The sequence below is a fragment of the Coturnix japonica genome, chromosome 22, assembly GCF_001577835.2.
Source record: "Coturnix japonica isolate 7356 chromosome 22, Coturnix japonica 2.1, whole genome shotgun sequence".
Classification (NCBI taxonomy): Eukaryota; Metazoa; Chordata; class Aves; order Galliformes; family Phasianidae; genus Coturnix; species Coturnix japonica.
The window spans coordinates 4,073,604-4,086,573 of NC_029537.1; the positions used below are offsets into that span (position 1 = coordinate 4,073,604).

Below are 12,970 nucleotides of genomic sequence, written 5' to 3' on the forward strand. Positions count from 1 at the left end.
TGTGTGATATAGTCTTTACTTTTAAATAGATGTATGTCTAGCAAGCACTTGAAGAGGCTACAGTTTGACTTATCCTTTTGCTTTTGTAACTGATGGTAATACATAGATGTTCAGTAGTCAAATATTGAGTGTTGATTCTGTGGCAGGTAAGGCTGTATTTTGATTTTTATCCATTATTTATTTATGTTTGGCTCCTGTAAGGACGAAAAGCATAGCACGAGCCAAGTGTCTAACAAGCATGCCATTCTGTTCTTGCTCAGATAGCTTAAGCTTAGGATCTGTTAATAAATCTGTTCCAAACTGAAAAAGCAAGTGGTAGGTTGATGAGGAAGTAAGCAGCCTATGCTTAAACATTTATTTCTACTGGAGTTGGAAACCAGCTTAAATAACCGGAGTAAAACATTGGAAGAATGGGGTTTAATTCTAACTGGAGTTATTCTCAATATACATCCAAATGAGAGTTAGCGTTTTTATTTACAAATCCATTGTTAATACTGTGTTACAAGGAGTGCAGTCCTAAATTCACTGGGGGTAAGTGTGGATTATTGTCTTGCTGGACAAGTTGAGACCTGTTGGTTGTTCTTAGAGTGGTGGAAATTTTGCTGTTAAGCCGGATAAGTACAGAATAACTAAAAATGCCTGCATAGTACTTGAACAACCACAAAACCAGAAAAGCACACCTTTCAGAACTGTAAAGAAAACTACATTGAAAAACTTATTCAACCCCCCCCACACAAGTGTTACAGCAGTGTGGTTTTTGAAGTGGACATTGCACAGTGTGTTATTTTAGCTATGAGACACAAATGGGGATAACCCAAGCTAGAAAAAGTCGATGTAGAACAAAGGCTCAAGCTCAATCCTCCTTTGATTCACCTTGCTGCAAGCAGTTGTATTTTGGATAAGAAAGTATGTGTATTTCCAGTGCACTTCTTTTTTTTAAATGGTGGTTTTTCATAGGAGTTTGTGAGTTTCTCGTCTCTCCCATTCAAAGGGAGATATTTACATTGTGGCTTAAAAGCTAGAAAAGAATATTGCTCCAAAGAGGAGGGATAAGGAAGGGGTTTGTGGGAATAAATTGAATAATGAAGATATTTCACAGAGGGGATTGTTTAGGTATGCCATAGGACCACGTTATAGAAAGCACGTGTCCATGTGTCTCTTGAGTCTTGGTGATCTAAAGAGGGAGATGAAAGTACCAGGAAATGAAATGTCTCGTCTGCCTTAAGTTCACCCCTGTTCCCAAAACAACATACCTCACATTTTGCAGTCCAAAATTTAGTTCTATCTGTGTGATTTGGTGGAAGGAGAAAACTTGGAGATTCAAGGGGAAAGAGCTCTTAGGTTGTGATAACCTGCAGTGGGAGAAGTGGAGTACTCTGCGAAACTGCCCGTATCACACACAGTAGTATGTCTTCCTTTTACACTGGAAGTATCTGGACAGATAGAATGCCCTGTCAATATCCTTAAAACACCTCAAAGCAAGTTGTAAGGGCATGCTCACGGGATCGTGGAAAGTTCCTTTCTTGCTCAGAATTTCATGTTGTTCTGAATCCAGTGAAGATAACGGTTCACATTTGTGTAAACACCAGGTGTGTCTTTGCGGCCGCAACCTATTCCCCAGCTGATGATTCCTATTAGATGCATGCGGTCATCCTTCATGCAGACCAAAGGCCCTCCAGAGTCACCCTGCAGAAAAGTGTCAGGTTAGTAAGAACCTATTTTTCGTGTGTGTGTATGTTTTGTACTGTTTCCCTATTCAGTGGCCATAATGGTATGTTAGATGCCCTCTCTTGTGTCTCCTTAAGCCCTCTGTAGGATACTGATAAATCAGGGTCACTGTGCTTCCTGTGCTCTTAGTAACAGCACCTTCACATAAGCACCTTCTGTGTTTCAGACATAACTATTTAGTGCTTGTATCAGAGAAGGGAACCCAAACAGTATGCAACTAAAATGTCTGCTTTCCAAGCTGCTTTATACTATTGTGAGTAAAGTGAAACTGAAAAAGTACTGATCTTTATTTAGGTGTGTTTGCTGACAGAATAGAAAATAATAGACGTGCTGCTGACGTGGGGTTTCCTGTTCAGTTTTGTGTTATTTCCTGTATTTAGAATTTTCAGTCTGTATTCTGGTTTGCTTGACAGAATGTAGTCTGCATTCCTACCTATGAGGAAAAGGTGGAGAGGGAATTAAGAAAGAAGACCCAGCAGTTGAGTCCTGTTAAACAGAAGTTCTCTAGAATGTCCATGTAGTCAGATGCAGGACTTCTTTAAATGATTTTAATGAAAATGTCTGTTTAGTTAATTTAGATCATCAAGAACAGATGGAGGGGGGTGAGGGGGAGGATGAGGGAAGAGGAATAGAACTGGCTTTACCTTACAAGCATCATCAAGGTGCCTTGTGTCTCCTGCACATAACATGTTGTCTGTAACTGTCCGGTTGTGTAGATGCTGTGTGGTGCACCGACTGGCTGGAAACAGTCTGACGTGGCCTTCCTTCAGGTGCTCTGAATAAAAGGGAGAAACTGAAAGGGACGTGAATATAAATGAATATAAGAATGTTTTTTTTAATATATCTAACTTTGCAGTTCAGTGTCTGTGGTTTGGGAGAGAGTATGTTAACTAGAGGCAGGAGAGGAGGGCGGCAAAACTAATTTCTTCACCGGGATTCTTTTTTTAATTATGGGGGTTCTGCCTTGCTAGTGAGAACAACTTAAATACAGTTGAAAGACAGTTTTGCTACTTCAGTAAATTTAAGTATTAGAGATTTTTAGAGGGTGCAATTTGCTATGTTTCTTAGGGGGTTGTATTTGTATGAATAGCATCAATCTAAATGACATGCATCTAATAAGCACTACATGTATGAAGAGGGATCCTGACTTTTAGTATTAGATTTGGGTTAGTTAAAAACAGATGTCTTGTTTTGCAGAATACTGAATAACTAGATAGGAATGCACACTCATGTTATCTTGGAATGGAATTGATTTATTGCTGCCTTGCATGTTGGTTTTGTTCTTCTGCATAGCTGCAACTGCACAAAGCTGAAAATTGGCAGGACTGTTTTTCAGTCTGGTTTTAAATTATAATTGCAGTGTCCCTTTACTCTGAAAGAGTTAACTCCGCTTCCTGTGGAAAGGAAGCCTTAAGGACCAGCTTTAGCTTTTTAAAAACATTTTGTGATATAATTGTCTGTCGAGTCTGTTCCAAAAGCCTTAATAGCTCATATCATGATTTGTCCTTGTTATGATGGATGGATGCTTCATGGTCTCTGACTCAGCATTTATCATTTAAAGATAATAAAAATAAATGCCAGTAAGGTTAGAGCTTCTTTTTCTTCTTTTTTGAAATACAGGTTAATCTATATGTGCTTCCAGGCAGGTTTTATTCCAGGCTTTTTCTTGTCTCTGGTTTTAAAGTAGCTCTATTTCAAAGCCATTCCTGGTGAGGGGGTTGGTACTGCATGCCTGTCAGGGGTCAGCAAGTATTGGAGGCATAATCAAAATGCTGTACTTCAACTTTTGGTCTGCCTGGGAGCAGCCAGGCAGTTGGACTTCATGACTTCTGTAGTTAACTGCCCAGTTGAGCTATTCTGATTAATTTGGGTGTCCTTTTAACATATATCCAGGATTTTTACATCCTTAGCCTTTTTTTTTAAATTTAATTTTTGATTTTGCTAATTGCTGTACAGTCAATGTATGCTTTGGATTAATGCAACCACCCGCAACTGCATGGTATATTAAATCTTGGTGGAAATGGATTTCTGTGAGAATGACAATACCTAAGTTAATAATTAAATGCAATAAATAGTACAGCAGAAATGCAGGACCTTGACTGACAATTTTTGTCTTATTCATCATGCCATTTTTTGTGTTTCTACTGTTTGAGAGTTTCAAGGAAAACTAACCCTGCTAACGTGGGCACCTACAGATGAACGAAATAACCCCAAACTTGTTTTCATGCATATTCCACGTATTTTGGAGTGCTAATATAACTCAGGAACCACAGATTGAACACTGTTAAGGGCTTGAATTCTTTGGGGCAGAGGACCTGGCTTTGGCCACAATGCACCTTCTACTTACATTCTTCATTTCTACCATAACCAGAGATCTCACATTCAGTCCAGTCAGGCAGCTGCAGGTCTGGTGTTGGGAGGCAAGCTGCTCGAACAGTATCTGTTTCAATAGCACAGTCTTCTGTGTCCGAGTTCAACTGCAGCAGAGCTGAACAGTGGGGAACAAAAACAAGAATTACCATTTGATTAAGTTTTAGCAAATCACAACCCCTCAAACTGTGAGGTCAAAGAAATTCTTACCAATATCATTGTTGTAATTCTCTGAGTCAAATCTCTCATGTACAATGTAGTTCTTCACCTGAAACTTTTGTTCCTTCTCCTCTGGAGTTGCTCGAGAAGTCCTGCCCAGCACAATCTTCAGCTGATTAGTACTAAAACTTTAAAAGTGAAAGCATATTTACTTTCTTCCAGAGTTAACTGGAGTAGAGCCTTTCCTTGAAGATGTGCTGCTGGAGCTTCTCTTATTTTAGTGTATTACTACTTCATCAGTCAGGCAGTTTGATCTCAGATGTCCTATTTGCTTTAGTTTTTGCTCAGAGCCACTATGGCAAATCTCCTTTGTAAGTCCCTTGCTGTTAGCAAGTTTCAGATGGCTCTGCATTCTGTGCTGACAGCTTTGTTCTTTAGCTATTTGATATTCTGCTACGGTACCTCAATGCCACGCAGCTAGTTTGCCTGTCTGTAACACTGGTCACATTTAACTATAATTCTTTACTGTAGAATGACCCAGTGAAGTAAATGTCTTTTTCAGGTCTTTCCCTCTTCCAGTAATACTGGATGCTTCAATTTTCCAGACTTTTTTTTTTTTTTTTTTTTTTAAAATCACGACTTCCAAAAAGTACCAAATCCTCAACTCACCCTTCCTCAAAGCAGTGAGCAGCTGACAAAACCCAGCAGGAACTGATCAGAATTCCTCCACAGAGGAAATGTTCTCCGGGTGCTCGGCGATATTTCACAAAGATGGCAGCTTGCCATGGGTGAGCTTCAATTTCTGCATAGGAGCCAAGTTTAATCCGGTACTGGCGTGTTCTCCGCTGCCGTAGACCACAGGTGGCTGTAGGTGACAAACACAGAAATATCTTTTTTGTTCAGGGACTCTTGCATTAAGTTAAGGTTAAGAGCCTGCTGGCTATCAATGCATACTGAGGCAGCCTTGCATGAACTGCTCGGTATCTGACTCATTCCTGTTTCCTAGGAAACTTATATTGATTTGAAAAACACATTAAAGAAACCCTGTCTTTCCTATTTCCTCGTTCTGTGATCATCTCCTCGGGGGCAGAGAAGGTACTTCTGTGACAGCTGAGCTACAGAATCCCTTTTTATCCTAAGGAGCTTGTTTTCCCCATCACTTATTTTGCTATAAGAGGCTTCCAACATACAGTACAGAAGAAAGAGCAGCATCAGGAGTGCTGGGATCCTTACAGCAAGTAGGCACATCGCAGTACTCCCATGTGAGCTGTTTTCCTTTTAGTACGTGGCACCAGGGCTTGCTGTCGTTGTCAGGATTCCTGCAGTACAGGAAGGAGAAGAAAAACTTGTATTGTCAGATCTGCAGAGTTTAGCGAGAAGGAGACACTTAAGGACAGCAGATGGGGTTCTGAGTGTACTCCTTTTGATCTTTTTAGTGACACAGAGGGCATGTTAAATTTTCATTTATGGTGTTAGAGAAGTATAGGCAGACCAAGTGGAATGAAAATTACCATTAGCAGTGAGTTTGATTCCCAGCCATAACATCCTTACTGTGTTTTGTAACTCATGTAAACAACTAGAGCCCTGCCTCAACATTACCACAAGGAAACTTACTGTTTGTTTTTAAGTTCACTGTACCACTGAATACATACCTGCAGAAATTGTGACTGCCAAGGCCCAGCTGGTAAGCATCTCTTCTCCAAGCAGTATATAACTTGCTGACAATGATTAGAGAATTCCACCTCAGACAGGTAGCTCCAGAACTGGTAACACTGTGACTACCTCGGTAATCTGTGCCTCTTCCAGTTTTGCAATTGATGTTTCCAACTTAAATAAGAAAACTGCATATGTTACATGGCGCATGTGAACCATCAGCTGCTCCAATTGTGATTTCTGTCAAGACTTCTATATACTAGCTATACTTCTCTCAGGCTCTGTAGTAAATATTAAAACCTTAAACATGATTTAACATAAGAATATGTTAACTGTTGATTTTCACAAAGACACAGATAACTCTTAGAGCTGCTATGACTCACTATATATCTAAAGCCCATTCTCTGTCCTCCTGCATGTACCTTTTGAACAGGAGGGCACACTGCAGTGTTCCCAGGTGTACTTTCCCCCTTTGTAGATGTAGCACCAAGGTCTGGAGTCCTCATCTGGGTTTCTGAAAGAGTTATGACATTATGCATCATTATAAAGCTATAATTACTAGTCTCAGGTGTGCCATCTAGTTTGGTAACTTGATTGTGCTTAGCAGTGAAGGGGTGAACTGAACCTGCAGAAGTAATCTGTATTCTTATTTTAGTTAGAAAAGCATGGAGGTGAGGATGAGATGGCCAGTAGCAAGAGTGGATAGCTTGTTTGTGCAGTTTAGATCACGTGCAGGAAGCTCTGCATTGTAGAGTTTTAAGGAGTGTCTAGAGCTACAGGCAAATGTGACAGGAAACTGGCTTGTAACAGGAGTTTTTAACACTAAGAAGGAAGCAGTGGGCACAAGGGAAAGGCTATGGAGTGAGAGAGGCGTGCATCTTTGTAGTCTGTCAAACATCCACTCTTAGATGGTTCAGAAATAGAAATCTATCAGTTGCTGCTCTTGGACATGTTTGCACCTGTACGCAGTGTTCTATGGTTGGTACTAAGCTTTTACAAATAGCCTTTTTTGCCCTAAGCTCTTGAAATAATCAGATTCTTACAGCTCTAATGTGTGCTGTGAGCCCCTCACCTGCAATAGTTGTGATTGCCCAACCCCAGCTCAGCAGCATCCTTTCTTTGGCCACTGTATTTACGGTCCATCAAGCCACTGATGATCCAATTCAGGCATTCAGCTCCACTCTCTGTTATGCTCCATGTACCCCTGTATGTTACTCCAGCATTTTTGTAGCACTTAGCTTCAGTATCTGAGCAAAAGGGAACAAAAAACAGCATCACAAATTCTGCTTTCTCTGACTGTGCTCTGTTTAAAGTTAGCTCCAGATGCCTTGTAAGTCAGGGCAATATCTTTCCAAGCAAGCTCTGCATATACATGAATGTCTTTGTCTTCAAAACTTAGTATTTTATTAAGAGGACAGAGAACCATGGAGTAGCTTGAGTTGGAAGGGACCTTAAAGACCATCTAGTTCCAGCCCCCCTGCTGTGGACAGGGTTGCCAGCCACTAAATCAAGCACTAGATCAGGCTGCACAGGCCCCATACATCTTGGCCTTAAACATCTCCAGGGACAGGACATCCACACCTTCTCTGGGCAACGTATTCCAGCACCTCACCACTTTCTGAATGAAAAATATCCCCCTGACATCTAATCTAAGCCTTCTCTCTTCTAGTTTAAAACCATCCTTGCCCTATTGTTATTAGTCAGTATAAAAAGTCTGTCTCCCTCCTGACAGTACTGGAAGCTCCTATAAAGTACTGGAGGGCTGCAATGAGGTGTCCACGGAGCCTTTTCTTCTCCACGCTGAACAAACTCAATGCTCTTGTCCTGTGTTTTTAGGAGAGGTGCCCCAACCCTCTACTCATCTTTGTGGTCCTCCTCTAGACTCACTCCAATGTTTCTACATCGTTATTGTGCTGGGGGCCCCAGATCTGGATGCAGTTTCCCACCTGAGGCCTCATGAGACACAGAGAAACCCACGTGTCCTTTTCTAAACTTGTTTGTAGCATTAGCTTTACCACAAAAAGAGGCAGCTTAGTGGAGAGACCTCCATACAGCAGTGGTTTCTAAGTACCTAATCCTTCTGCACCACACAGCTAAAACCAGCAGTGTTGTTCCCAATAACTGGAGCAGCATACTTGCCTATTTCACACTGCTTCCCAGAGAAACCGTGGTGACACTGGCAGATGAAGAGCTGTGGGGAGTAATATGCCTGTGAACACTGGCCCCCATTGTAGCATTTATTTCTAGTGCAGGCTGTGGAATAAACAAAAGCCAGGAAACAGTTAGAATTCACAGAAGTAAGCAGCTGGCAACATGCCCCCCTCCTCCTGCTGGTCTCCTTCAGCCTGTTCTGCTTTCCCCTAATATGTGTATATCATGTTCGACTCTTCCTTTGCTCCATTCTTTCCATTAATGGTATCATAAGCTTTTCTCAGCCTCTTGCCCATTCCTCCTTAGTACTGCCTGAGTCAGTGTATACTGATGCTTTCATTTCAAGCCAAGTTTTTTGTGATCGCTCCTTCCCTGACAATGGAGTTTTTCTTTAGGATGATTAAATGGATAGTCTGTTATCTCCCACCCTTTCCATTCTTTTTCTTCATACTCACCTCTGATGGGCACAGTGTGGCAGTAACTCCGACCACTGTCACACCTACAATATTCTATTCTGCTCCCTGAGAGTCTCAGCCAGCTCCCCCTGTGCTGGTATATTTGTCCAGATGAACTGTCTGTGCAAATGGCTGTAATTGGAGAAAGGGAATCCTTTTAGAGATTCACGGAAAACACATTGCTGAGCAAAATAACTTATTCTTGCTGAGGTAAAACGTACCCACAAAGGGACAAACCAGTCTAACAGGCCATTCTTTCTTATTCCCAGACTCAAGCTATCCCATCTCTGTCACTATTATGCTGCTGAATATTCTGTTCTGCTAATGACCATCCTCATTATTACTCAGAAGAACAGAGAGAGAGGAGAATGTTTTTCTTTAAGGTGTGGATGGTATTAATACTTGAGTGTTTTGTCTTCTGAATCTGCCCCCAGCCATGGAAAACAACTTTCAGGCTCTATTCCTTCAGTGACATCTCCCTTCCTCTCCCCTGTGTTTTCAAAGCCCCTGGCTCATGCAGCTGTAGTTTGCTTGGCTTACCTCTAGATCTGGCTCCCCGTTTGTAACGCATGTGTGAGCCCTGCAAGTAGAGAAGGTGAATTCTGTCAGTACCTGCTCTCTGAAGAAAACTGAGAGAACAAGTGCCTTTGAGAAGCCACACCTCTTCTTGAGGTCTTGAAAATCAGGGAACAGTGAAAAGTGTGTTAAGTATTTCAGCATGTGTACTGAAAAACTGCAAGTAATGTAATTAGTTCAGATTATCGGGCTGCTGCTTGTGACTTGAGTGATGTGAACTGGGTGGTGTGCTATACTTGCATCATTTGTGAAGCATTTATGTGCTGGTGGAGCACTCAAACTCCTAACTAAAGCTTGTCAACTTCCTGCTATTTGCAGGAGATCCAAGAAAATAATCTGCAAATATGTAAATGTGAACAAGCAGTTACTTTTGCTCAGCAGCTTTTGCTTGTAGTTTCCCTGTGAGTACTTTGATTAACTTTCATTTTTCAGCGCATGTGTTAATACGGTTAGTCATAGTAAGAGCTCAGCATGGACTGGACATGTATGCAATGATGTGTGATCCTTCGGTGCAAGACTTTTGCTTGTTGCCCATTGTATTTAAATACTGAAAGTGGGGTGGGAGGAAGGAGCAGAAACATACATGTACACATACATATCCTGCAGCCAATTATTTTTCTTCCCCTGCTTTCTAGCAGTAGCACTAGATCTTTCCTTGGATACATATGGCTAGAGTCAGTGGTAAGGAAGGGCTGATGAAAACTAGGTTAAGTGTCTGAGGATGGCAAGAGCATTACTTGATATATTATCCTCTTACCTGGCACTGAATAGTCTTGATTGCTCCCACCAGCAGGAGGAGACTTAGGAGCTCACCTTTCATTCTAAGTGTTTTCCACATCATCTCCAGACCTCAAGTTATCTGTGGAGATGAAAGAAAAAAAATAAACTGTTGAAAAGGATATTTCACTACAGAGTGAATGGTTTCAAAGCTTCAAGTTTAAGGTTTCAAATAACGAGAATACTTTTTACATTAAAATCCACTTTCTACTCTGCGGTTCAGTTTAGTTATGAATTTGGATCTTTGCCTCCACTCATCTCATTTGCTTTGAACATCTCTTACCTGGAAAAGTTCCTGCATCGACCTGGTTACAAATAAGTATAGGAAGGACATTCGGATACTGTGTTCCCACTGGATTTCACCTTACTGTTGCAAAATTCATACATATATTGGCCTTCAGTGGGAAGTTTCTTGGCAGAAGCATGAATTTGGGATTCTGTAGCCTCTGACTGCAGGGAGGTAGATGTGTTACAGTCTTGTACTCAGTGCCCTTCACCCAGTTTGCTTCCTAACAAAGGAGGCAAACAGATGGTCTCTTTCACTGAGGCTAAGTAATATTGTCAAAGTGCTGTCTGGTTTTGATTACTCACTGGACAGAAAACACATTGTGACCATCAAGTGACATCTACACAACACAGTGTCAGTCCTGGGTACATGGAAATGTTATCGATGAAACTGAGCAATATATATTCTCTCCCTTCTGGCCAAAATGGTATTTCTTATATCATTAAAATGCAGATGGTCTAATATGTATAAGTGGCCTGTAGTCTTTTGCTCTACTGCATCCTTTGTCCATTTTTTCCCCCCATTCCAGCTAGTCTATGTTACAGCACTACGCCCCTTCTTCCCTTCTTTCCTTCTTCCCTTCTCCTTTGCCTTTCTAACCACTGGTGGTTTGTGTCCTACTATACGTGGAAAACTGTTAAACACATTTTAGCAGATGCTTTCCAGTCTTGAGAAAGGTACAGTGTATGCCAGTAGACTGCAATATTCTGAGCGATAAGCCTTATCAAACTGAAACCACATAGCTGTGTGAAAAATACTATGTTTACAAAACTCCACGTGGAAAGCTGCCAGCAGTGTGCTTGCTGGTAAGGCACTCCTAAGCAGTACAGACCTTGAGTTGACCTAAAGAATGCTGCAGATGTACTGGTTTTGCTGAAGTATCATTGCCAGTAATGCTTTAAATCACACATTTCTACTATAATTTGTTAATAAGAGTCCTTCTGAGTAATACTCACATTCTTAGTGTATTATCTTACAGATATGGCATAACAGCTTAAGAAATAAAAACAAAAATGTAGCTTAAAAGGTGGAACAAAAAGTCATTGGCAATGACTGAAAGCAGCTCCCTCTTCTGTTTCCCCCCCAGTAACCTAAAGAACCAGGAGAGCTCCCTGCTGTTTGAGCCTGAGGTTGTTTGCCTTTATACTGGAAGAGCTTGCTGAGGCTTGAAGCACCTGGAAGCCAGATGTCTCATCCAGCATTGTACGTCTTCAAAAGTTGAAAGGCAACAGCTCAGTTAGTTAACTGCTGTGGGACTTTAGCATGGTTTATTAAAAGCATTTAATGGTAATGTCAATCATGTCACAAACAGGAAATGCATTTTATGAAATGGCTGCAGAGTAGTACATACCTTTTTTGTTTTTCTTCTCTTTTGTTTTCTGCCGCTGATTTGCTTCCCAGACCGCTCTGTGTTTATGCTTCCCACATCTCTCTTACAATCTCTGAAAAGCTCCGTCCTACTTAAAACTGCACTGAAGGGGGTGGAGCTTGAAGAGGGCAGTCGGGTGTGCTTCCCACTCCTCCAAGAGAAAAAGCAGCAGCGGAGATCTTGGGATGGTCTGGTACAGAGTGGCATGTGTCCAAACTGTGGGGTTTCTGCATGGGACAGGAGGAGAGCTGACTTGTTGATTTTACACACTGGGTTTTACATACTGGATTTTGCAGCCAGTTTGCTTTGTCCATTCTTTATTCTAATCAGAGAGCGGATACAGCCTTCAAAACAATATTCTCTGCATTAGACACCTCAAGCTTCAGCGAGACTGAGAATAGTATGTATCCCCTATGAAGAGCTGTCTTGTCTCACTGTGCTTCTAGAAACGTGAGGGAGGAATGGAGCAGGTAGCTCCAAGTGAATGCACAGGTGTACGGTTTCTAACATGACCAGAGGTCTGCAGGCTTAGCTGTAGTGCTGAGAAAGCCCTGCTTTGAGCTGGAGCAGCGTGCTGCACTGCAGTGACATCCCCTCGGAATCTTGGGCACAGAGACCTTGTGTCACAGTGTGCCTCAGTGTTGCTGGAATCAACTCCCAAGTTAATTAATATCAATGAAGAAATGTTAGGACCTCTCATTTTCAGGACGTAAGTGCACAGAATCCTCTGTCAGCAAACATGCTGAGGGTCATTTTGCACGTTGGCAAAGAGGAAACTTTATCTTGAATGTTTAAGTCTTTTCTGTATGGAAACCTGTGTCAAGGTTGTCATATGCATCTGCACGTGTGAACATAAGTGCCATACATCTGCTTTAGGAACAAATGGGACTGTGTTGAGAAAGGTTGGTTGGGCTCTGCTGAACAAACGGGCTAATTTCTATCTCTTTTAAAGATGATTTTTTTTTTGCTATTGGAGTTCTAAAGTTCCTAATGAAGTAATGGCTTCCAGTGAGGATTTCAGAAGTTGTTATTTCCCAGCTTTTTGAGCTTAAGGTCAGCTGTAGCTTTCTAGAGAGTGGTGTGGGTGCTCTGTGTGCTTCTTACTGTGCTTTAGGAAAGCAAGCAGTAACAGCACCTTCCCCATTCAGCAGTGTCCGCTGCTTTACCTCCCAGCTGATCCTGCATCAGGACAGGGTTTTTTTAGAGGCTGCTAAGTTAGGATCCCTACGTACTGTTCAGCTGCTCAGGTGCTGCCTGAAGCCTCTGCTTCATCCCCGGTTGTGTTTAAGAGCTGTTTGGGTGTGGTACTCAGGGATACGATTTAGTGTAGGGTTTTTAGAGTTAGAGTACTATGGTTATAGGGTACTATGGTTATAGAGTACTATGGTTATAGGGTACTATGGTTATAGTGTACTATGGTTATAGAGTACTATGGTTATAGGGTAC

General features: G+C 41.6%; 1 protein-coding gene across 1 annotated transcript; it reads right to left on the reverse strand.

The window, feature by feature from the left end:
• Positions 1-324: 324 nt before the first annotated feature.
• Positions 325-11,637, reverse strand: PLAT (plasminogen activator, tissue type). The gene is made up of 14 exons (XM_015883094.2): positions 11,507-11,637; positions 9,850-9,951; positions 9,057-9,096; positions 8,517-8,648; positions 8,050-8,163; positions 6,983-7,157; positions 6,333-6,424; positions 5,910-6,084; positions 5,491-5,576; positions 4,927-5,122; positions 4,309-4,445; positions 4,076-4,216; positions 2,373-2,521; positions 325-1,686 (listed from the first exon to the last, which is right to left on the reverse strand). The coding sequence occupies exons 2-14, from the start codon at positions 9,931-9,933 to the stop codon at positions 1,528-1,530; spliced, it is 1,680 nt and encodes a 559-aa protein (XP_015738580.1). The 5' UTR covers positions 9,934-9,951; positions 11,507-11,637; the 3' UTR covers positions 325-1,527.
• Positions 11,638-12,970: the final 1,333 nt, after the last annotated feature.